The sequence below is a fragment of the Octopus bimaculoides genome, chromosome 10, assembly GCF_046866305.1.
Source record: "Octopus bimaculoides isolate indiv1 chromosome 10, ASM4686630v1, whole genome shotgun sequence".
In the NCBI taxonomy this organism is placed as follows: Eukaryota; Metazoa; Mollusca; class Cephalopoda; order Octopoda; family Octopodidae; genus Octopus; species Octopus bimaculoides.
The window spans coordinates 26,252,372-26,279,669 of NC_142937.1; the positions used below are offsets into that span (position 1 = coordinate 26,252,372).

At 38.8% G+C, this 27,298-nt stretch overlaps 1 protein-coding gene across 3 annotated transcripts in view; it reads left to right on the forward strand.

Moving 5' to 3' along the window:
• LOC106877474 (RING finger protein 11) overlaps nt 1–24,579 on the forward strand; it is a 61,708-nt gene extending 37,129 nt beyond the window's left edge. For 2 of the 3 annotated variants that reach the window (XM_052971093.2, XM_089358473.1), the window contains exons 2-3: nt 20,062–20,210; nt 24,320–24,579. In XM_052971093.2, coding sequence (XP_052827053.1) covers nt 20,062–20,210; nt 24,320–24,494 — 324 coding nt within the window. In that variant the 3' untranslated portion in view covers nt 24,495–24,579. Of the gene's footprint in view, nt 1–7,554; nt 7,633–20,061; nt 20,211–24,319 lie in introns of those variants that run through there. The other variant, XM_089358474.1, reaches the window with a different exon arrangement.
• Nucleotides 24,580–27,298: the final 2,719 nt, after the last annotated feature.

Genomic DNA, 27,298 nt, shown 5'->3' on the forward strand with positions numbered 1-27,298 from the left:
CCAGCGAGTTTGGGGCAGTGGGTGAGTCAATTGCATCGACCCCAGTGCTCAACTGGTACTTATTTTGTTGACCCCAAAAGGATGAAAGGCAAAGTTGACCTTGGTGGGATTTGAACTCAGAATGTAAAGATGGATGAATTTCTTTTATGCGTTTTGGTTATTTGACTGTGGCCGTGCTGGAGCACCGCCTTAAGTCGAACAAATGGGCCCCAAGAAATATTCTTTGTAAGCTTAGTACTTATTCTATTGGTCTCTTTTACCGAACCATTAAGTTACAGGGACATAAACACACCAACATCGGTCGTCAAGCGATGGTGGTGGTGAGGAACAAACACAGTCACATAAACACACACACACACACACATACACACACGACAGGCTTCTTTCAGTTTCTGTCTACCAAATCCACTCACAATGCTTTGGTCAGCCCGAGGCTATAGTAAAACACACTTGCCCAAGGTGCCACCCATTGGGACTGAACCCAGGACCATGTGTTTGGGAAGCAAGCTTCTTACCACCCAACCACTCCTGCATTTTTCCCTGTGTGCTTATGATTCTGCCAGTTTGCTGCCTGCTTCAAATATTGATTGCTACAACTTCTGGCCCCTATTGTTAAAGACCTTTATTATTTCATGTACACCTTTGTTCTAAAAACTTATAATTCTTGTTCCTGAAATTGACCTTAGAAACAGGTGCTTGATTTAAGAGAAAGATTGGTCATTGATAACTTAGGAAGAACATTTAGCCATAGGAACCACATCAAAGTAGATGTTGGTGCCTCATGTAATCCTTGGATCTATAGATGGTCAAGGTGATGTGTAGTGTGACCATCTAATAATGATTCATATCAGAAGGCTGAAATAATACATATGTGCCAGTTGAGAAAAGAGAAGAGACACAACCGAGTAGAAGGCTTATGAAAGATTTATTGATATATTTACATGCATCTGTGTGGGTTGTATGTTTGCTGTTAACCATGGTGAAATAGTTCATGAACAACACTATGTTGGAACCTGTGCATATTTGCTGGTGCTGTGTACATAGAGATGTTGTAGACAACGTTGGTGAGAGACGTGATGGTGGTGACGAAGATGGAGGTCGCTGTAATGCTGTTGGATGGGTGTTGTCTGGCATCGTTGCTGGAACTGGCTGTGTCGTGTGGTCAGTGGTTAGACCTTAAGAGGTCTGGAATCAAAAGACATCAAGACGTGGAGAAGTTGAGTTTTTATAGGTAACATTGGGTTCAAAATTGGATTGTAAACAGTCTGTCTCACATGATCTTATTTAGGGACTTCATTTGGTTAGGTTGCATATTGGAGCGATAGAGTAAGTGACCAATTGCATCACTACCAACCAATCAGAGTGGTGGACACAATGGTGTCCAGACAGCACCCAAAGGTTAGCTGTTATCTGCTACGTTCGAATGTATGTGTATATAATAAAGAAGAGAGGAATTTCACTAGGGTGTATGCTACAGATCCATTGGATTCTGTCAAACCAGCCAACCCATGCTAGTATAGAAGATGGAAGCTTAACCCTTTGCCTGTCCTAGACATATTTCCTTGGCCTGTAAATGCATTATATCTCAGTGGTTCTCAACCGTTTCTTACTTTTGATTCCAACTTTACTTGGATGGGCCCTCATAGCCATTCATCATCATCATCATTTAATGTCCGTTTTCCAAGCTAGTATGGGTTGGACGATTTGACTGGGGATTGGCGAAACAGATGGCTACACCAGGCTCCAATCTGATCTGGCAGAGTTTCTACAGCTGGATACCCTTCCTAACACCAACCACTCCGAGAGTGTAGTGGGTGCTTTTTATGTGCCACCGGCACGAGGGCCAGTCTGGCGGTACTGGCAACGGCCACGCTCAAATGGTGTTTTTTATGTGCCACCTGCACAGGAGCCAGTCCAATGTTTTGTTCACATGCCACCAGCACGAGTGCCAGTAAGGCGAAGCTGGAAACAATGTTTAAAAAATCATATTATATTTTTAGAATTACTATGGGGAATTTTATTTTAAAAAATGGTTAAAATATTTTGTTTTATAGAAATCTAATCAATTTATTGCCAATGAATTTTAACAACAAAGTCTTGTAGGGACCATGAAAAGCCATATGGATCCTGGTTGAGAACAACTAATGTATATGGTACCATTTCCCAATTTTTTTTTTTCAATCACTAGAGTAATTTGGGATTTATGAGAAGAAAAATTTATATTACTTAGAACGTATGAAACAAGGGTGAAGTAAAAGTCTAAAAACAAATGTGGATGTTTAGGACAAATTTACAAGAGTGATTTGGATAAGTAAAAGGTTAAAAATGGTTTTGCATGAAGAGAACCTCATTCCTCTCCTGTTGGTTTTCATTGTTCTCAAAATGAAGACATTGAACACATGGTGTGTTTGTGTGTGTGTGTGTGTGTATGTCCTGCCCTTTACCTGCATTTTTAAATGGCCAGGATTTATTTGAAAGAAGATTTACTTGTTGTTGTTGTTTGAGCAGGTTTGAGGGAGTTATGTCGAGGATTAATTATACAAACAGGTCAAGTGGCAACTATTGACTCCAATCTCTGGCAGTCTACTGTTTCTGAGTTGATTGATTGCAGTCAGAGCTGATTAATATTGAACCAAGAATAAAGCTTGCAACCTGTTGTTGTTCTCATCACATCAATCCCATTCTGCTTTGGTTGATGGACAGAGTCAGTCATTGTTATCATTTACATATGTTAACTCCCCCCCTCTCTCATTTTCTCTGGCTCTTTGTCTCTCTCTCTCTCTCTCTCTCTCTCTCTCTCTCTCTCTCTATTTCTCTGCTCTCTCTTCTGCCTGTCTATTTAAACACACACACACACATTAACGACTCATATAGACATCTGTTGATAATAGCCCAATGTTTAATTCGTTTTTCTTCTCTTCCAATTTATTCATTACTATTTTCAATGGATAGTCGGGGGTGTGGGTGGGTGGGGAGGTGATTGAATTGATTTACCCTCTGCACCCCTCCAGAAAAAGAAAGAATTGTGGCCTTATGCCAATGTTAGAAATCAATATTTTAGTACAGGAGAGAGAGACGGGGTGGGGTGGGGGAGCTGTCAGAAACGAGAGGCTGCTGGAATGAAGACTATATTTAACTTTGTCCCTAAATCATCTGTGTTCAGGTTGTGTGTTCCATTATGAAGAAGGGCAACATTTACTGACCTTGCCAACTCCAGACTAATTGCTTGTCCTTTTCTGATAACAACAACAACAACAAAAGATATTGTTGTAAATCATCACCACCACTGCTGCCTCCATCTTTGAGTCTTCTTTTGGCTTCTTTAGTCACCATCAATCATGTTTCTGTAATGCCAGTTCTTTTGAAGATCTTTCTCACCTTTGTATCATGAACCTGTTAACTCTTCATTTTGAGAATTTTTGTGAAAGCAATGTTCTTGTTTTTGACATTCTTGAAACTTTCAGTTGTGTCTGGCTTATACGCCAGTAAAGGGTGGAGGCGCAATGGCCCAGTGGTTAGGGCAGCGATCTCGCGGTCATAGGATCACGGTTTCAATTCCCAGACTGGGCGTTGTGAGTGTTTATTGAGCGAAAACACCTAAAGCTCCACGAGGCTCCGGCAGGGGATGGTGGTGAACCCTGCTGTACTCTTCCACTACAACTTTCTCTCACTCTTAATTCCTGTTTCTGTTGTGCTTGTAATTCAAAGGGTCAGCCTTGTCACACTGTGTCACGCTGAATATCCCCGAGAACTATGTTAAGGGTACACGTATCTGTGGAGTGCTCAGCCACTTGCATGTTAATTTCATGAGCAGGCTGTTCCATTGATTGGATCAACTGGAACCCTCGACATCGTAAGCGACGGAGTGCCAACAACAACAATACGCCAGTAAAAGAGTCTCTATCTGGTCATTTGACTTGCAAGAAATAGCAGCTGAATGTTCCTCAGATCCTTAAAAAAACAAAAGAAAGAGGCCTTGGGTGATGTAGTTCTAGATACAGTAAGCGAAAGGAGAAAAACCATTTTGGATGTTCACAACTGGAGTGTATTTGAATACAAGTTTGTTAGATCCAGGCTGACCTGTGCCTAAACAACGACAACAACCAGAAGCACCACTGTGTCTGGATAAGTCAATCTGCACTGGGTTTTCTCTCTCTCATGTTTTGGACTGAAAGCTTCCTATCAAACCAGTTCATTGACATATTGATGGGGCTGTCTCTGGTGTATTCAAAAGTTTGGCAATATCTACCACAGTCTTCCTTCTATACAATAACCCTTCACCTTCTATTGAACATTTTTCTAGTTACAGTCCTCTCCTGTAATATTTCAGTTACAGAACAAAAACAAATGGTAGAAGGAGGATTAGTTTCCTTCTTTACATTAGTAAGTTCCTCATGTTTTTAAAAATGAATGTAAGCAAGGTTAGTAGGATTACAGTGATATCATGCTTTTCAGAACTGGCTAACTAATGCTGTGTCATGCAGTATTGTTATAATACAGAGTTAACGATTCTCTCACTGTAAGTTCTAATGTCAAGCACCCCTATACAGATAATGTTACCTTTTATTCTTGATATTCTAGTCACAGATGTCATCTACAGAGCAATCTAGATATACAATGCATCACTGAAGAGACTTTGCAAATATGCTTCAATAGTAATGCGTTATACATTCAGTTATAGTTGAAATACTTTGTCACATCATCCGTGTTGTATCCTAGGATCATTAGTTGTTCTTACAACATACACCCTCATCCAGATGGTTTGACCTATGTTGATTAAGCCTGGATTGTGACTGATAGAATAAGTATCAGGCTTTGAAAAAATAAATACTGGGATCAATTCGTTCAGCTAAAAAATTCTTTGAAGCATGGAGTGCTCCAGCATGGCCACAGTCTAATGACTGAAACAATATATATATATATATATATATATATATATATATCGTCATCATTTAACATCCGTCTTCCATGCTGGCATGGGTTGGATGGTTTGACAGGAGCTGGCAAGCCAGAGAGCTGCACCAGGCTCCAGTTGTCTGTTTTGGCATGGTTTCTACAATTGGATTCTTTTCCTAACACCAACCACTTTACAGAATGTACTGGGTGCTCTTTTACATGGTGCCAGTATGGGTGCTTTTTTTACGCGACACAATGGAAGACTGTGTTTGCAAAGCTGTAAACAATCATTTCATGAACAGTCAATTGCTTGCTGTTCACTATGTAAGCTTGTCCAGGCTGTTTATTATTTGATAAACTGGGAGATTATTACCTCCCTTGGAAACAAGTAAGTGCTGTTGGGAACAGAAAGGGCATCTGGCCACAAAAAATCCTCTACTCAGCATAGTTCTGTCTCACCCATGCAAACATGGAAAAGTAGACGTGAAGCCATTAAGTCAGTGCCGATGTTGATGATTCAAACTTCCATACGTATTGATCTCCCTCGTCTCGTAAGACCTGCAGAAGTCATTGCCACAGTCCCTTCTCCTCCTGCTATTGACTAAGCGAATAAAAAAGAAACTATGTTTAATGTACTTTAACAATCTCATTTATAGAACTCGACATATTCAGATACAGATATACAGATAAATAGATATATGAGGTTAAAATGTTGAACTAGGTTACTATGCAACATGTCAGAAGGTGAAAGTTATTGCCAAATATTTTCTCACATCGCATCAAGCAAAGCATATTTCCTCCATCTTAACCTTCCTTACAACTAAATATGTAAACTATATTTAGTGTGTATTATTAATTGACTTACCTGCAAGGTTTGGTGGTGTTTAGCCCCAGGTTATTTCTAATTGATCAGCTCTGTCATGAAGGCTGTGCCTGCTGTGTCTATTCCCCATCTTTTATTCAGACATTGTGTATCTGGGACTGCATTACCTAATGTGTCCCTTCTACTGTTTATGTATTTATTTGAGAAGTTGTGGGTTTGAGGGAGATTTTAGGCTGCTATTTTTAACAGGTCAAGTAACCACATAGGATTTCCATGTTCACACGCATATGTGTGTGTGTGTGTGTGTGTGTGTGTGTGTGTGTGTGTGTGTGTGTGTGTGTGTGTGTGGTGCATATTTGAACCCAGTTCATTGTGTTCATTTTCCTGTTAGAAAATGCCTCCCCATCGCCACTCAGCTGTAGAAACATTTAAATACTTCTATATTGAGCAGGTCATGTAACCACATGAAAACTCTCTCACTGGTTCTTCGTGTTGTTTGATGCCTCTATGCAGTTGCTTGTCTGGTTAAAAATAGCAGTCAAATATCACCCTCTCACACTTGAGTCTGCCATCTTAAAAGTGGTTGAGTATATTGCATAACTTCTGGACATACCAGAAAAATAAATGGAATGGTCATGACTACACTGGTGTTCAGATGTTAAAGAGTCCTCACAGAAAGTCATAGAAACTTTCTGTGATGACTCCTTATGTTTCTGTTGAGTCCCAGGAGTCACACTGAACACTATGGACATAACCTCTTTCTTCAGAGCAAACTAATAAAAAAAAAAAGGGCCACCATTCACTGCCTTCATTTCTATCCATCTGTTATTCTCCTTTCACACTCACAAACTTACCTCCTCGTTCACTCTGTCTAGTTCTCTGAACCACTACGTATCTTCACTTTCCTGTAACTTGAGGGTAGGCCCTGCTACCTCTTCACCACCTTTCCTCTTTTTCCAACTGGGTTAGCCATGCATCCCCTCTACAGCAAGACACCTCTTCCTGTCCCTCTATCATACTTCTCAACATCTGGCACAATGCCACCTCCTTTCAGTACTACTTCCCCTGCCTTCAATTGAGGGGTCTTATTTTCCGTGACCTCTAGCTGGATAGTTATTTTGTGCTGATGAAGGGAAATAACCCAGAAATCACGATACACAGATATTGTTTTGAGCTGAGTGGGGGTGCTAGATTCCCTTGTTTGAAAATATAAGGACACAGAGCGTGTCATACAGCCAGCTGGAGACAGTGTCTCCTGGGGCTAAATTACAGTAACATTTGTCCTAAACCAGGACTGCCATGTTATGTTGGTAAACAATCTTTACTCCAAAGTACTGTTGCTGAATATCTCATGTTGTGAGATTTACAAATAGTAATTTTCAGGAATTTTTTATTACAGACCCAGGGATAGCTTCATGTGGGTTGGTATGAAAAGATTTAAACTGCATCTTATAGTTAAGGTGTTTTTGAGAGTATGAAGTTAGTCCTCAGTCACTGTTACTTCTCAATTTATTCTTGCCCAGAGTTGTAGTATCTGTCAAGGGTCCCACTTATGAGTTAAATAGCAGAAGGTGGTCTTGTGGCTAAGCTATACAGGACTTGGGGGGAGGAGTGGCCTTTAGCCATGTGTCATACAAAACTACCAATGCATGGCCATGCTCTGATGTCATGTCAACCAGCCCCCTCCTGTTGTGTAAGGGTTAAATTGACACACCACCTCTGTGCCTTGAGAGTAAGCTTGTGGGGAGAGCAGGAGACTAGCAGACTAGACTGTAAATAAATCAGCAGAAGGCAACAGGAAATGCTGCTCAATAAAAATTGTGAATCATCAGACTTTGACAAGGAGGTCCATGATTGCTGATGCCATTCAGGGCTGGCACATGAAGAGGAGAGAATATGATTCATTGAACAAAGTAAACAAATGTTTTTTACATTATTTTTTCCCTAAGTTTTTAACTGTGAAACATTGTTTCATTTAACTCACAAGTGCTGTAGGCCATTTATCATCATCATCATCACAGTTTAACGTCCGTTTTCGATGTTGGCATGGGTTGAACGGTGTGACTGAGGACTGGCAAGCCAGGAGGTTGCACCAGGCTCCAGTCTGATCTGGCAATGTTTCTACAGCTGGATGCCCTTCGTAAGCCAACTACTCTGAGAGTGTAGTGGGTGCTTTTTACATGCCACTGGTATGGGAGCCAGTCAGGCAGCACTTGGCATCAATCACATTTGGATAGTACTTTTCATGTGCCACCGGTACGGGAGCCAGTCCGGGTATACTGGCATTGGCCATGTTCAGATGATGCTTTTTACGTGCCACCAGCAACGGAGTCACTCAGGTGGTCCTGACATCGACCACCTTTTTATTTAATCTGCAATGCATGCACCACAGGCAAAAACACTAGGATTCCATTGTATCTTATCCTTTACTTGTTCCAGTCATTAGACTGTGGCCATGCTGGGGCACCGCCTTGAAGAATATCTTATATTTTCTTTTTAAGCCTGGTACTTATTCTATCAGTTTCTATTGCTGACTTGCTAAGTTATGGGGATGTAAACGTATCAACATCAGTTGTCAAGTGGTGGTGGGACACACACACTCTTATATATGTATGTATGTATGTATGTGTGTGTGTGTGTATATATATGCAAACCCACACACAATATGAGCTTCTTTGAGTTTTTGTCTACTGAATCCACTTACAAGACTTTGGTCAGCCTGACATTATAGTAGAAGACACTTGCTTGAGGTTCCATGAGGTGGGACCGAACTTGGAACCATGTGGTTGAGAAACAAACTTCATACCACATGGTCACGCCTGCATCTCTATGAGGAAAATTTGGCTGCTATTTCTAGTAGGTTTAGTGGTTACATGGAAACACTTTTGTTGGTTCTCTGTATTTGCATTTTGTGGTGTTGAAGATGCATGTGATGGGAGGTGGGTGGGGGTTTATGTGTGTGGTGCACACAACGTCTGTGATGGTTTGTTTTGGCAATGTTTTGTGCAGTCAATGTTGCATGTTGATATTGATTGTGCATCTGGCGACGATGCATAATGCAGCGTTTGCATTGATTATGCAGTATTTATATTTGTTTGAAATGACAGGGAAGCGTATTGTCTGTATATATCTCTCACTGTGCATCGTGGGAATATTTTGCGATGTTGTAATTCACTCATGGTGTTTTTGTGTGTTTTACACCTTGCGTCGATTAGAAAGGTGTGACAGATTTAAAGTTGCACAATATGTTCCTGGCTTTTTGTTGGGGGTTTCTATGTGCATGCATGCGCGCGCGTGCGCGTGTATACACGCACACATATGAACGCATAACTAATATATATATATATATATATATATATATATATATATATATATACACATACACATGCTATATATGTATATAAACACACCTGTTTTATCTCTTTACTCCACTCCTGCAACCTACCCAAACACCTCATATTTCTCTCTTGCTATCTGTCTGTCTCTCTTTTGCTATCTGTCTGTCTCTCTTTTGCTATCTGTCTCTCTCTCTCTCTCTCTCTCCCTCTCTCCTTCTCCTGTCAACAATATTGTTACCATCATACTGCTAATATCTCCCTAACCTCATCATCTCTTGCACCTCCTCCCCCTCCTCTTGCACCTCCTCCCCCTCCTCTTGCACCTCCTCCCCTCAATCCTCACAGACATTGCCCATTTCCCTCTCCCACTTCTATCTGTCTCTCCCCACCACTGTTGCTCCTGCCACCTGGATACTTCATCACCACTGTTTATTATTTCATAGAATGGGATATTATTACCTCATCTGGAAACAAGTAAGCGGTGTTGGCCACAAGAAGGGCATCCAGCCATAGAAATCTGTGCTCCATCATACTCTTGTCTTTCCCCCATCTGATCACCTTCATCCTCTCTTCTAAAATGTGCAAAACCATGTCGCTCCCCTGCAGCAAGATGTCTGTTCTACTCTCATTCTTGAACACCTCCTCTCCTAGCATAAAACTGTCTGTTTTGGGGTTCATAATCTTGGAAGCTACTTGGTAACCTCCCAAGTACTGGTGCCACTTAAAAAGCACCCACTACACTCTGTAAAGTAGTTGGTGTTAGGAAGGGCATCCAGCTGTAGAAACCAAAGTAGACAATGTGGCATGAGGCAGTCTTTGGGCCAGTTGGATCCTGTAAAACTTTGTTACCCATGCCAGCATGAAAAATGGACATAAAACGATAATAAACTTTCTGGTTGTTCATTGAAGATGTATAAAATACACCAGCACAAGCTGTTTCTAAATGCATGTATAAATGAAGATGTTTAGCCCTTGGTCAGCTTTGACAGTGTAGACTTTATGTTCAAAAGTATTCAAGCAGTTACCATCCCATTTTTTCCATTTTTTTTTTTCACCCCAAACATAGTCTATCTTGGATTATATATCAAAATATACCCATTTAAAAAAAAATATATATAATAATAATAATCATAATAGGTGCAGGATTAGCTGTGTGGTAAGTAGCTTGCTTACCAACCACATGGTTCCAGGTTCAGTCCCACTGCGTGACACCTTGGGCAAGTGTCTTCTACTATAGCCTCGGGCCGACCAAAACCTTGTGAGTGGATTTGGTAGACGGAAACTGAAAGAAGCCCATCGTATATATGTATATATATATATATATGTGTGTGTATATGTTTGTGTGTCTGTGATTGTCCCCTCAACATCGCTTGACAACTGATGCTGGTGTGTTTACGTCCCCGTAACTTAGCGGTTCAGCAAAAGAGACCAATAGAATAAGTACTAGGCTTACAAAGAATAAGTCCTGTGGTCGATTTGCTTGAGTAAAGGCGGTGCTCCAGCATGGCCACAGTCAAATGACTGAAACCAGCAAAAGAGTATAATAATAATTTAGATTTAGATTTTAAGGATAATAGGCTTCTATCTCAAGCAGATTAAGTGGCGATATATAACACCAGCTTCGTGTTAGTTCATGTAGTTATTTGTTGCGTGTGTTCTGTATTTGTTGAAGATGATGATTTAAGGACTTGAACATAATTAATTGATTGTGACAAAATTAATTTGCAGTTGTTGTTGTTGTTGTTGTTGGATAGCCTCCTACTCAATTCGGATTATATGTTGCATCATTGCTGGTATATGTTACTAATGTATATATGTGTGTATATGCATGCAAAGACATCATCATTTTTAATGTCCACTTTTCTATGCTCACATGAGTGGAATGGAATTTGTTGAGATAAATTTCCTATGGCAAGATGCCCTTCCTGTCACCAACCTTCACCTGTTTCCAAGCAAGGTAATATTTCCCCAAGACCAGACATCTTTCCAGAATATTGGAAATGAAGCACTTACAGCTAACATGATATCAAGGCAAGGAAACTATAACAAACACACATGCACCTACATATATGATGGGCTTCTCTCAGTTTCCACCTACCAAATGCACTTAGAAGGCTTTGGTCAGTGCAGGGTTATGATAGAAAACACTTGTCTTAGGTGCCCTGCAGCAGGACTGAACCTAGAACCAAATGGTTGGGAGACAAGCTTTTTTATCAGTCAGCTACACATGTGCTTGCACACACACATGTATGTATATATCTATATATATGATTGACCACTAAATCCACAAGTTTTTTATTTATTATCTCTCTGTTAATTTCCTTGTGTCCCTTTCCGTTGAAGAGCGTAGACTTGAAACATAAAAGACTTTCTTACCTTCCCGAGCGTCAAATTAATACACCTGCTTATTGTTTATACACCTGTCTTTGTCTTTTGTTTTTCTGTAAATTTCAGCTATATATATATATATATATCTGTCTGTCTGTCTGTCTGTCCCTAAATGGTCAAGCAGAGGTGGCGAACATGTACATACCATTTTGTCTGTAACGTATTGTAATAACATATCCTGTTTTAGTGTTTGGGTCTGTTTTAGTGTATTATCTAAATCAGTTGTGTTGAATTAACTCTGGTGACATTTAGAATGAGCACAATAGTTCTCAGAACGGGTACCTGTAGGAAAATGCTTGCAGGAAGGTAATTCAAAAGAATCATTTCCTGGTTGGGAAGGTAGCCTTTTGTGATCATATTTCTGTAAAAGCACCCACTACACTCTCGGAGTGGTTGGCTTTAGGAAGGGCATCCAGCTGTAGAAACCCTGCCAAATCAGATTGGAGCCTGGTGTAGCCATCTGGTTCGCCAGTCCTCAGTCAAATCGGCCAACCCATGCTAGCATGGAAAGCGGACGTTAAACAATGATGATGATGTTGTAATATGCTGCCTTTGCTTCAATTTATTTTGAACTCAAGGAAGACGTTAGTAAAATAACTTTGTCATTGAGCTGGTGTTTGGAACATAAACCAACAGGTTTAAAAAGGAATTTTAATGGGAGATTTTAGAGTAGATCACTTCAAAACGGGAAGTTTGTATTATGGAACCAAAGGCTGTCTTAGATAGAGGTTGGTTTTTGAAAGGGTTAACGGCTACACAACCTTAATAAAAATGAAACAACATTCATTTTAGCATTAACCAGGTGCATCTTAAAGCAAACATCGAGTTGCTGTTAAACCAGATTTTGTTGGAAAATAAAAAGAAAGAAAAAGTGTTTTCTATGAATATAATGATGAAATAAAGCTGAAAGAGTGTGACTTAAGAGATGACAGGAGACTATTTAAGCTGCGTGAGTGATTCACAACAGATTACCAACAGATTATTAAGAAGTTAAGCTTAGAATTTGAAGGGAGTTATGGCTTTTTAGCTTGGCTAAGAAATAATAATAATGTAAGTTGGAGATCACATTAGTCTCTATAAAATAGTTGCTGCTGCTGCTGTTGTTGTTGTTATTATTATTATTATTATTATTATTATTATTATTATTATTATTATTATTATCATTATCATTATTATTATTCAAGCTGGCAGAATTGTTAGAACATAAAGGCAGACAAAATGCCACGAAGCATTCTGCCCGACATGCTGAGTTCAAATTCTGCTGAGGTCGACTTTGCCTTTCATCCTTTTGGAGTCAGTGAAATACATACCAGCTGAGAATTGGGGTCAATGTAATCAACTTATGCCCCCCACCCCTAAATTTCAGGCCTTGTGCCTTTAATAAAAGGGATTATTATTATTATTATCTGAAATGCTCATTGTGAAGGCTAAAACAAAATGAGGTAAAACACACACACCCACAATGGAAACTGATTGTCATCTGCTTGTGGGTCCACCAACTTAAGGGATGTTGCCCTTAGGAATCAGCTAATTGCTGTCTCCTGCGTTTTGGGTTTCTTTTCTCTCCAATTATTCTCTTTATAGGTGGCTAATTTTTCCTCCCACCTGCCTCCCTCACCATCCCCTTCTCTCTCTCTCCCCTTATCTCCCTCCTCTCCCTCATCCTTCACCTCTCACCCCCTTCCATGTTCCCCTTCCTCTCTCTCCACCACCTTTCTATCCCTCTCCATTCTCCCCACCCCTCTGTTCTACCTGCCCCCTGTCTCCCTCTCTTGTTCCCTCCTCCCCTCCCCTCAACAATCCCACCAACTGGATTCCTTAACCCAGCCATGACCTGCCCCTACCATTTCACTTCCTCCAACACTAACACCGCTCCTCCCACTCAAACATGAAAAAGGTGGGAATCAAGTTTCCCTCAGTCCAAATGCCTGAATTGAGAGGTGATGGTCATGGTGATGGTGGAGGTAGTCACCAAAAAAAAAAAACAAAAAAAAAACAAACAAAAAATGCTGTGAAGCTGCAAAAGTGATGGAAAGCCTAGAAACATCGCAGAATTACTGAGCTGCAATAATCCACCATCAAATGCAATGATTTAAAGTAATTAAGTAGATATTAAACAATCAGTTTCTAAAGATTTAACACGGAAAAATGATTATGAGACATGCAAATTCATTTGAGGGCAAGGAACTGATGAGTTTCATTTTACCAAAGCAGAAAGATGTTTTAAAGATTAATGTTTGTTTTTATGTTCAGTTAAGAACAATTTTACATTAATCTGATGGATTACTTTATATTTTTGTAGAGTACAAATTTCTTATTCTTTAACAAGAATAGTGTTGACGGTGACTTTGAAGTTTTGACCAGCTAAGTCATCATTGGACTGTGTGGTAAGAAGTTTGCTTCCTAACCACATGGTTCAGGGTTCTGTTCCACTGCATGGCTCCTTGAGAGCAAATGTCTTATAACCTCAGAACAACCAAAGCCTTGTGAGTGGATTTGGTAGACAGAAACTAAAAGAAGCCTGCCATATGTATATATATTTTGTGTGCGTATGTTTTGTTCTCTACTGCTCGACAACTGGTGTTGGTGTGTTAATGTCGCCATAACTTAGCAGTTCATCAAAAGGAACTAAAATAAATATAGTGTTGATTCACTCTACTAAAAATTCTTCAAGGTGTTGTCTGAGCAAGGCCACTGTCTAATGGCTAAAACAAATAAAAGATAGCTGATATCTTGAGTATTGAGGCGATGGTGCACAAGTACCAGTTATGTTGGACTGGACACCTTATTAGAATGAAGGAGAGCAGGATCCCTAAGCAGATGCTATATGGGGAACTTGTGAATAGAAAGAGACCCTCGCAGAAACCAAGGCTACGATTTAAGGACTGTGTCAAGTCCTCATTAAAGGCCTGTGATATGCAGGACACTGACTAGGAGAACAATGCCTGTCATCGCCACAGATGGAGGAAGCAGGTTAAGGAGGGGGTCAACACCTTTGAGAGAGCACGTATTCTGCATGAAGAACTTAAGCATGCTGCTCGAAAGCGCACTGCTGGTGTAGTGAATGGGAAAAGCTTGGTTTGCAATGTTTGCAGTCGTGTATGCTTGTCAAGAGCAGGGCTCATTAGCCACCAACGGAGCCGTAAATGCAAAATATAAGTCCTAGAGCGCACAATGTTCCTGAAGGTCAGCAATGGCCTTCCTCAGTCACAAGTGGATGGCCATCATATATATATATATATATATATATATATATTTATAAAATAATAATTTAATGTCTGCTTCTCCTTGAATGCATGGGTTGGACAGAGTTTATCCAAGGCAGATTTTCAATGGCAGGATGCTCTTCCTGTTGCAGACTCTCACCTGTTTCCAAGCAAGGTAATATTTACCTCATGGTCAGACTTGTTCATCATCATCACCATCATCGTTTAACATCTGTTTTCCATGCTGGCATGGGTTGGACTGGGGTCTGGGAAGCCAGGAGGCTGCACCAGGCCCCAATCTGATCTGGCAGTGTTTCTACAGCTGGATGCCCTTCCTAACGCCAACCACTCTGAGAGTGTAGTGGGTGCTTTTTACGTGCCACCGGCAAAATATTAAAAAGAATGACACCACTTGTTCGACAGTGATGCTCATTTACAACCTTCAAGCAATGTCAAGACAAGGGGCCACACACACACACACACACACACACACACACACACACACACACACACAACAGGCTTCTATCAGTTTCTGTCAGTCAAATCCAGTCACAAGGCTTTGATCAACTTGAGGTTTTGGTGGAAAACACTTGCTCAGGGTGCCAAGCAGTAGGATTGAACCCAGAACCATGTGGTCGGGAAGCAAACACCTTATGAACACAGCCATGCCTGCACCTATATTTGGTCGCTATAAGCACATCTTCTCTTCACCAAGAGTTTTGTAATCCTTATGACAGGAAGATCCACAATAAAAAAAACAAAACAAACTCTCCTGGTGCTTCGAACATGAACGAAGCCTTAGCAACTTGAAAAAGGGGCGTTACATTGTGTATGGTAGTCCTAGATACACAAAACCTGACTGAAGGACTGGGCGGTCATCACTGGAATGCCGTTGACTGTAAGTTTGTTCAATCAGGGCTGATCTAACATCAACTACAGAAATGACTCAGCCTTCACACACACATAGCTTATCATAAGATTAGAAAGGAATGTAGCTGCTATTTTTAGCCTTACAGAAAAAGTATACAATGGAGTCCTTTGTACATGGTGCATGAAAAAAAAAAGGAAAAAGCCAGCTGGATCGTCATGGATAGAATGTCCTTGATCATAGGCCTTCTGGATCAGGACTGTTAAGCAGCAACATAGAAACTCACCGATAGGCATGGTGGCTATGTAGTCACTCAACACGCTAGAAATAGCAGCCAAATTTCCTTAAATCGTATTTTTGAAAAGCAGTCACAAAAATTATGTAAGCTAGTGGGTATGTTATGTCTGTAAAAGATGGGATGGTCATAGTTGGATAGGTGTGCTTAATCATAGTCAACCTAGATTAAACAAGAGTGCATCCCTTACTTCTGCCTCCTCCCACCTCCTCCATCCACCTTGCCAACATCACCAACCACTCACACACCCCCACCCATCCTCGGACTTATGGAAGTAAAATTAATGACATCACTGGCTCTTTTTTTTCTTTTTGTCAGCTGTTTCGATGACTTTGCTGTCTGACAACATTTACCCTCCCCCCCCTCTCCTCTCTCACACATTTGTATAAGTCTCTTCTCTCTATATGTGTGGATATATATATATATATATATATATATATATATATATATATATGTATATGTATATATATATATGTATTGTGTGTATATATTAACATGTGAGTGTATATTTTTTTGTATATGTATCTATCTGTATGTGTGTGTGTATGTATATATATGTGTAGATAAGCATGCATACACACACTCACACAATACTTCAGCTGGATAAGTTTTTTGTTTTCTTATTTGTGTGCAGACATGGCTGGAAGGTGGGGTGGTGGGGTGGTGGGTTGCTTTTGTGTTCAGACAAGTTTTGGGTGTGAGTCTGTCTAATATTTGTATTGCTTTTGCAAGCCACTGACTAACTCTCTCTGCATGTGTGTGTGTGTGTGTGTGTGTGTGTGTGTGTGTATGTATGTATGTATGTGTGTGTGTGTTTACTTTCATTCTAAGATAAATTTGTGTGTATGCGTATGATTCAAAAGTGTGTGTGTTTTGTGTGTAAAGTTTGTATTGACTTTGAGAAAAGTGAAGTGCATGTGTATGTATGTATGTATGTATGTATTACATGTATATTGAGAAGAGATGCTATGTGTGAACTGGGATGTGTATAAAACGTGTGATGTATGTGTATAGAATGTAATGTGTTAATGTTTGTATTTATTTTCAGTACAGACAGCCTAGTGTGTGTGCATATTTATGCATATATATATATATATATATATATGTGTGTGTTAGATAAAATGAGACAACAAAGCCAAGGCTGTGTGGAATTTTCGGGTCATTTAATAATAATAAAGAGAAAGTTAGTCTTACAGCTGTTTCTGGGATATTAGGGATATCCCTTCATCAGAGACGAGCTGAGATGGTTTAACAGAGGGAAATATTAGAGTTCAATATAAGGAGTTATTTTGGGAAAGGAAACAAATAAGGCGTATATATATATATGTGTGTGTGTGTGTGTGTGTGTGTGTGTGTGTGTGTGTGTGTGTGTGTTTTATGTATTTACTTTTCTTTGTTCGGCCATTAGACTGCAGCCCATGCTGGAGCACTTGCCCCATTACTTTTTTATTTCCATTTTTTTAAAAGTCTGGTACTTATTCTATCAGCCCCTTTTGCCAAACTGCAAAGTCACAATGTAAACAAACCAACACCGATTGTTGAGCAGTGGTGGATGACACACACACACACACACACACGTCCATACAATGGGGCTTTTTTCAGTTTCTGTCTACCAAACCTACTCATAAGGCTTTGGTCAACCAGGGGCTATAGTAAACACTTTCCCAAGGTGCCATGCAGTGGGACTGAACCTGGAACCATATGGTTGGGAAGTAAACTTGAAGATATATATATGTGGATGTATATATGTGGATGTATATATGTGGATGTATACATGTGTGTGTGTGTGTGTGTGTGTGTGTGTGTGTGTGTGTGTGTGTACAGAGATAAAAAGTTGTTTTTGTTAATTTTTTTCTCTCTATGCAATCTTCTTAGAATGCACCAAAAACAGGTTGGTTGAAGGTCACGCACAAATGAAATCTTTTTTATTACAAATATGTGAACTAAGTGTTTACCGGAACACATTCTCGATAATAATAAAAATAGTAATAACAACAATAGTTACAATAATAATAGTTGTAGTAATGTTGCTAAAAAAATGGGATCTTTTTTAAAACGGGGGCCACATTTTTCATCTACCAGTGTTCCAAGTTTCAAGGTGTCATATAAAACTTCTTTTTCTCTTAGTCTTCTTAAAAAAAAAAAAGAAATCCATAAGTTATTCCATGTTAAAGTTGTCGTATTTCTGTAATTTCAACCAATCACTGACGTCCATTCAGCCGATATACATTAAGTGCTGACTACATAAACAAACGATTCTGAAACAATTAACCCTAACCCTAACCCTACGGTTAGGGTTAAAGCAAATTTAAAATGAAAAAAGCAAATAAAACGAAGGTATGGAGATTAAATACGCTTTACATCGCTTAATCAGCCAAAGGAGTAAATGTAAACAACTGAATACTTGTCAGTGATTGGTTGAAATCATCGAAATAAGACAATTTTTTACATGAAATAAATTCGAATACAAAAATATTTTTCTGTTCTATAACACAAAATAGATAAGTATACGAAGTTTGAAAGTCTTTCGGTACCAAAAACACTACGTAAAACATTAATGAAAAATGTGGCCCCCGTTTTAAAATAGATCCAAAAAATGATAATAATGATCTGAATAATAACAATACCAACAATAAATAACAACAATAATAATGATAATAATAACAATCATAATAATGTTTCTAATGTAGGCTCAAGGTCAGAAATTTAGGTGAGGGGTATATTCTTAGTGTCCTTAACAGGCTCTTTATTGACCTGAATGCATGAAAGGCAAAATTGACTAAGGTAGGATTTGAACTCTGAACATAAAGATTTGAAATAATGCTGCCGGGTAGTTTGTCCATCAGTAATGATTCTGTCCATTCAGCTTCTATAACTGTTGATAATGGTACACGGACGGGATGCTGAATGCATTTTTGCTGAAAGACAAGAAGCTGAACAAACAAGAATGCTGAACAGACATACGAAAATTAAAATTTAATCTCGTTAAATCTCAAGTGCCAAATTGGTGAATTGGTCATTAAACTATGTGGGTAGAAATGTTTTTATTATTATTGTGTCCGTTTGGCTTTACGTCCATTTGGCATTGTTTCCATTTGGCTTCTTGTCCTTAAGCAAGAGTGCATTCGGCATCCTGTCCACGCATGGTTTATAATATATACACAAGGTGGCAAGCTGACAGAACTGTTAACATGCTGGGTGGAATGCTTAAGTGGCCCTTTGTCTTTATGTTCCGAGTCCAAATTCAGTTGGGGTCAGGTTTGTCTTTCATACTTTTGGGGTTGATAAAATAAGTACCAGTTATATACTGGGGTTGAATTAATTATCCCCACCCAAACTGCAGGCCTTGCTCCAAAATGTGAAACCAATGTATGTACAAGGCCTGAAACTTTGGGAGAGAGAGTAAGCCAATATCCTCAACTCCAGTACTTCTTTTATCAGCCCTGGAAGAATAAAAGGCAACATTTGACTTCAGTCAGATTTCAACTTAGAATGTAACTAGCCAGAAGAAATACTGCTAAGCATCTTGTCTGATGTGCTAACAACATCATCATCATCATCATCATCGTTTAATGTCCGCTTTCCCTGCCTGGCATGGGTTGGACGGTTTGATTGAGGGCTGGCAAGCCAGAAGGCTGCACCAGGCTCCAATCTGATCTGGCAGTGTTTCTACAGCTGGATGGCTCTCGTGCCGGCAAGGTTTCTACATCTGGATGCCCTTCTACACCTGACTGGTGTAAAAAGAGTAAAAAGAGAATAATATGGCGAAATGGTAGAATTGTTAGCACACTTTATTTTTTCATACCTTTGTATGCTATACATATGTCCCCTCTTCGTCAGTATATACCGTGTATACTGTTTTTTTGATTATTGTATGTAAACCCCCACACTTTTATGTTTGTCTCTGTATTGTACCACCCATCCTTTGCCCTGTGGCAAATAAATGAAATCATTATTATTATCATTATTGTCAAGACAGCAAAACAGCAGAATCATTAGAGCTTTGGTAAATACGCTTGGTAGCATTTCTTCTTCCTCTCTAGATTATGAGTTCAAATCTTACTGAGGTCAACTTTAGCTCTCATCTTTTGAGGGTTGATGAAATGAAGTAGTACCAGTCAAGTACTGGGTTGAGAGTATTGACTAACCCCCTGCCCACTAAAATTGCTAGCATTGTGCGAAAACTCGAAACCATTTGTATTGTTGTTATGCTATTTGTTTATTTATATTTTTAATCTTTTTTCCAGGAAAGTGTACCGGTATATCACCCGTCTCCCAATGTGAGTCGGCCAGCGAATCTATTAACAGAAGAAGAGCAGATTAAAATAGCACAGAGACTTGGATTAATTAACCACTTACCAACTGGAGTTTATGATGGCACAAAGAAGGCCAGAGAGTGAGTTGGGAGCAGTTTTTCTTTTTCTTTTTACTTTTCGAGTGTTGGGCCTCACAGAGGCAATGACAAATGACCGAGACCTTTGGCATTATGCTGTGCTTGAGAAGAGGCTCCATCGAGCCAAGTGAAATTGTAGTCATGACAGATGCCGGTGTCATGCAATTGGCACCTATGCTGGTGGTACGTAAAAGCACCCATTACACTCTTGGAGTGGTTGGCATTAGGAAGGGCATCCAGCTATAGAAACCCTGCCAAAGCAGACTGGAATCTGGGACAGCCTTCCAGGTTGCAAGCCCTGGTCAAACCGTCCAACCCATGCCAGCATGGACAACGGACGTTAAATGATAATGATGATTTAAACCCTTTTTTCCACTCTTGTAAATTGGTTGGCATTAGGGAAGGGTATCCAGCCATAGAAACCATGCCAAAGCAGATTCCAGAGTCTTCTGAGTTGCCACTTCCTGTCAAACTGTCCAGCCAATTCCAGCATTAAATGATATCAACCTGTCCAACCCATGCTACACGTTAAATGATGATGATGATGAATTCATTTTCTTCCACTGAAATATGTTTTCATAGAATCCACTGAAATCCAGTGCCAAAGCCATCATATTTTTTGTGATCATGACCATCCTGATCATAAATTAACCTTGGACAAGTGACTTCTACTACATCTCCCAGCAACCAATGGTCTTGTGAGTGGATATGGTAGATGGAAACTGAAAGAAGCCCATCGTGTGTGTGTGTGTGTGTGTGTGTGATCATTATCGTTTAATGTCCACCTTCCATGCTGGCATGGGTGGGATAGTTTATGAAGAGCCAGCCAGGCAGAAGCCTGCACCAGGGTTCTGTAACTGTTTTGGCAAGGTTTTTACAGCTGGATGCCCTTCCTAACACCAACCACTTTACAGTGGAGGTCACGAAAAGCGTCAAGGGAATTCTTTTTCTTCCAGTTTAAGGCCACAATATAGATAAATAAAACAAAAGGAAAAAAATAATCCAATACGAAAAATAAGTAAACGAAAGTACAAAGTATAGTTTTTTTTATTTGAAAGTGCTGCAGGATTGATAATGATTTTAAAACAATCCGAGGAAATATAAAAATAGATTTGGATTAGCGCGTGTGTGTAGCTTTACGAATGTTTGAATGCCCTTTTTTTTTCTTTTGGTGTCTCTCACATTAACGATATATGATTGTAAGATTGAAAATAAAAGAAAGAAATAAAACTGTATTTGAGAATATGGAAAACTAAACCTGGCAATGCCGAGTAACTGAAACGAATAATTGGACAAACGTCTGTTCTGTCAACTTTCAAATAATATTTTTAATTTTAGAAATAAGTAGTTAAATTTTAATTAATTTTTACAAAATATGAAAGCGTTAATTTATAATAACATTTTGATACCTTCCTTTTAAACATTTACATCTTGTTTCGTTTCCTCAAAAGAGCCAGTTTAATTTTTGCTTATTCTCAGCTTCCATTTTTTCAACTTATTTGTCTCTAAAGCGAAAGATCTCCAATTGATTTCCTCTTTCGCCGGTGCTGAGTGTCACTAGTTCCTTCCGTAACTACTATTTTATTTGTTTTTATTTGTGCAAGTGAATTACCTTCCGTTTGCTTCGCAGTTATCTCCCTTGCGTTTACATTAGATACAAAACATGGCAGATTTAATTCTTCAAAGAAGCAACAGTTTACAGTGGCTTCATTACTCATTACAAATATTCATCTCGTTCTTTAAAAGTAGAACAGGTGACCACTGCGTAAAGGTCTTTATTCTTTTTATGCTAATGATAAAGAAAGGTTATCTTTCGATTGAGAGATATAAAATGCAAGATGGAAAATCAAAACGCAGGTCGAAAGATCAATAAAATATAAAACAATATTTCTTCAGACGTCAACAGTATTGGAAGGAGAATGATTGATGCTAAAGGTCATTTCTTAAGCTGACAGGAATGACAATGTAACATCAACGTACGGAATAAAATGCCTGGGCAGACTATGACAAACAAATAATTTCTTTATTGCTCCAGTTAACTAACATCAAAGTCATCGCGACATTTTCGTTACGATGTCTGTTCTAGTTACACTGATTGTAGCGGTTGGAGGCGGTGGTGGGAGGAGTGTGCGTGTACGGATACGTTTGATGGGAATGGAATGTTGATAGGAAGCTCCGTAGTATGAGACTGGATCCGTCTCAGGTGCTATAATGAATTATTATCGGTCATCGAAGTTGTTTAGTCCCAGGACAAGTCTAAACAAGTAGGCATTGATGAAAGATGCTCCATCTATGACCGTCCCATTTGTGTGTGTGTGTGTGTGTGTGTGCGAGAGAGAGAGAGAGAGAGAGAGAGAGAGAGAGCAGAAAAACAACATTGCTTTTTCTTTTTCTTTTTAGATCCTTCAGTTTTCAGACAACTCTGTCAAAAGCAATGCTTATTCACGTTATTTAAAATCAATGAGGCATTATCTCGTAGCTTTGAGATTTCGACGATGTGATTATTTTTAGAGTGACATTGTAGGGTATGTGTGAGAGGTTGGATGAGGTCAGTTTGAAGAGAAAACAGGTAGAATGTTTGGGCCAGTGAGTAAAATAGTCACTAGTATTGTGGAGAGCTTGCCCAGCTGTAATGATGTTCACCTCACTCTGATATATTGTGTTTTTTAACACAATATCTATCTATAGTGTCTCTCAGACGAAAACCAGTGTCATACCTTTCAACAAGGTATATACATTTAGGTCAGGTGTGGGGGAATGTACTGTTGCAGCACGTTGCTGCATTCACCATTTGTCAGTATATTCTCGGGTCCTCTTGGGCGATCCATTGAACAATCCCACTCAGTTCCCATCTCCATGAGACACCTCTTCCTCTACCTGGACCATGTGACATTTGGTCGACCAATACAAGCCGTCAACCCACCTGGATCCTAAGTGAAAAGAACACAGTAAGCAAGATCTAAATCAGAAAATCCAGCAACATGGCCAGACGGTCTGAGCTGGCCATCATGATGACACACAGATGATATTTTCGTTTAATGCTGTTACCATGAGTTTTCTAATAACCTGGCAAGCTCCTACAGTACTAGTAAATGTTTTTATTCCTTGTTTTCGATGTATATCAAGGCATGAATTTCATTTGAGTGCACAGCATTGACAAACCTCATTCTCTTGAGTCACTGCAGCAACTCTGTTCATCTTGCTCTGATGTCTATTGTGGTTTTTATCATAACAAATCTATGAAGTCAACCCCACAACTTTGTACCCTCTAATGGTTTGTGAGATTTTAATTCAATACCGTTTCAATTGAGCTCACCAAATTATTTTGTAAAATAAGAAATACCAGAGGAACATAACTATTTGATGACTTCAAATCGCATCTTGCTTATTCTTAATCATTATAGGAGCAATAAACTGTTATGTGATGGTTTGTTGGGCAAGAAGTGTTGCAGGATCTATTCCAGCTCTTGTCTTTTGGTCAGGCCTTAACCCTTTAGTATTTACACCTGCCATATCTGAACCAAATATTCTACTTGTTTCATGGTTAAACTAGCCAGATCCAGCCTCTCATACCTACCCAGCAAGATAACAGTTCTAGAAATCGTTAGTGCCACATAAAAGCATCCAGTACACTCTGTAAAGTGGTTGGTATTAAGAAGGGCACTGAGCCATAGAAACCATGCTAAAGCAGACAACTGGATCCTGGTGCAGCTCTCCAGCTTGTAACCTCCTGTCAAACCGTCCAACCCATGCCAACACAGAAAATGGATATTAAATGGTGATGATTTAGTGTGTGATTCAAATAAATAATTAAAATCTTAATGAAAATATTCTATTCTTGATTTGTTTTAATTATTCTAACTTCATCCAAGGGTTACCAACATCTATCTGTCTATGAATCTCTCTTGCTCTCATTCACACTCCTTGCAGTAATCATCTCGGTTCAAATCCAACTGACATCAACTTTACTTTTTGTCTCTTCAAGCCAAGTCTTCAACCCCAAGTCCTGGGGTCAATTCTGTCAATTAATCCCTTCCCCTACTTCAGCTTGTAACATCAACATTATTTACACACCACTCACTAACTTTTTTCCTTCTATTTTTGTTTTCCAGGTGCGTGATATGCATGGTAGAATTCAATATTGGTGATGCATTACGTTATCTTCCTTGTATGCACACTTACCATAGAGACTGCATCGACGACTGGTTGATGCGATCCTTCACTTGTCCTTCGTGTATGGAACCAGTTGATGCTGCTTTACTGACGACCTATGAGACCAATCAGTGAACTGCTGTTGACTGTTGTCTTTCTTTTTTGTATTGTTGGGTTCATTGGTATTTTATTTTCTCTCTCACACATCCTTGTAAACATTGAAGACGCCACAAAGACACGCACACAATATGCTCTCTCTCTGTCTCTCACTCACACTCACAACACACACAAATACTCACATACATAGATTCGAAGTTCTGTTGGTGTCTCCTACATGGATTCTCAGCTATTGATCTCGGTGCATCTGAAGACAAGCATGGGCCTACCTGAAATCAACCAATCTGTTTTGATTTGGGAGTAGGGCAATACCAGGAGGCACCACTTCAAAGGAAATATATATACTTACAGAACATGCACACATATGTATAAACACACGTGTACATAGATATTTATACATCAAATACACAAATACTTATATACATACACACACAGATTATATATATGATTATATATTTACACAAACACACACATGTATGTATATTTGTATATATAACTCATACACTTACACATATATGCATAAACACAAATATATATAATTACATATATCTTTACATGCATACACATATACTTACAAGTGTGTATAATATGTTTGTATGTGTGTATGAATATGGATAATATAATTACACATATGTATATATAACCCATCCACTTACTTATATATGCATACACACATATCTATATTTATACACACAAACATATATAATTATATATAAAAATTTATATAATATATATATAATTATATATAAAATATATATATATATATATATATAGTTATATATAAAAATATATATATAATTATATATATATGTAATATATATATATATATACATAATTATATATAAATATATATATATATAATATATATATACACACACACACGTATATATAACTGAACTTAATAAATGCATAGCACCAACACAGTACTGACAGGCAACTGTCACTGGAGAAGTGAAACTTGCTGCATTGTGAAGAGGAGAAAGAGGGGGGAGTGAAAAAAGAAAATGAAGAAGAAAAAAAAAACCAAACAAACCAGAATATGCAGCGCCTAAAATATGTCTTTCATACGCCGACTGACTGCTTGTAAGTATGCATGTGTGAGTGTATAAACTTTTTGTTTTTTTTAATTTTTAATTAACTAATTAATAATCCAGATGGAATTTCAGAAGGAAAGGAAACGCCAAACACTGAATGACTGCTTTTATGGGTGGGGGTGGGTGAGTGTGTGTGTGTGTGTGGGGGGGGGAGGTCCACCTGCCCCCCCCCCCTCTTCTTCTTCCCACTGTCTCTCCGAAATTCCCTTCTCGCCATAACCTGTGTGAATGAAAAGTAAATTATTCAAAAGAGCCTTGTAATTATTTTCTTAGAACTTTTCCCTTTCTTTCCTTCTTCTACATCGTTTCTCTCTCTCTCTCTCTCCACCCTCTCACTTTCGTCAGGAGCATGAGTGAGTGGTCAGGCTGGTGTTTGGGTGAACGGTCAGTCCGGTGTTTGGCAGCAGTGGAAGGGGAGCCAGGGTGGTGGTGGTGGTGTTTAAGAATGAAATTAGATGAAAGACTCTGGACTTGGAGGACACAAGGAGATGATATGAACATTATACAATGGGGGTGGGTTTTCTCCATATTGGTCAAGTTCCTGGCAGAGACATGATACTAAAATGTTGACCATGCTGTTGCCGGTTCAAACCTATGTAAGACAGAATGTGATATCATATTGTTGTTATTATTATTACTATTATTATAATTATTATTTTTTCCCATCTTGTATAATTCAAACACTAATGACTTTTTGTTTTCGTTTGTCTTGTGTTTTTTTTCCATTTTGCTTGTTTGTCTTTTGTTATTCTTTTTAGTTGTTGCTCCAAACAAAACCAAAAAAAAAAAAAGAAAGGAAAAAAATTTTTTTCCGTAGACTCATGAAGATTCCTAAGGGTTTACAGCAACATTCTTCATTTTTATCTTATTTTTCCAATCCCATATTATTATTATTATTATTATTATGTTATGTATTTCGTTCCACATACACACACGCATAATTTTATGATAGGTGCTATAAACAAATTCTTTAGAAAAAACTAATTTCACAAATTCTGACCATTACCAGACCCAGATTAAGTTAGTCTTTTCTGCAGCATTTAATTTTAGTTCATGCTGAGTTGAGGGGGAAAAAAAAAGAGCGGGGGAATCCAAACATAGAACTAGCATTAGATTTGAACACTCAAATACATTTTCAAAACTGACAACTAAATATTATTTTCTACTTATTTGTCAACTGCATTTTTTTTTTTTACACTGACCTCCCCCTAAACAATATGTAGATACAATGGCCTCCAGCATATGTAGGTATGTGTGTGTATATGCATATATGTGTCTATACACACAGTTCATGTGTATATAAGCTTAATATTGTACTTAGGTCTAAGGGAGCAAGATGGCAGAATTGTTACCATGCTGAGCAAAATGATTTGTGGCATTTCATCTGACTTTATGTTCTGAGTTCAAATGCTGCCGAGGCCAACTTTGCCCTTCATCCTTTTGGAGTTGATAAAATAAGTACCAGTTGAGCACTGGGGTTGATGTAATTGACTTAATCCCTCTTCTGCAAACTTGCTGGCCTTGTGCCAAAATGGAAACCAATATTGCTCTTGGGTAAATACAAATGTGTCCAAATAGACATTACAAACACATATCTACTCACACACAGTATATATATAAAATACACACATATGAATATACACATTTCCAATACACTGCATACACACAGATATCAATGGTGGTGTCTGAGAGACTTTGTTGGACACAATACATTACAGTATTTAATGA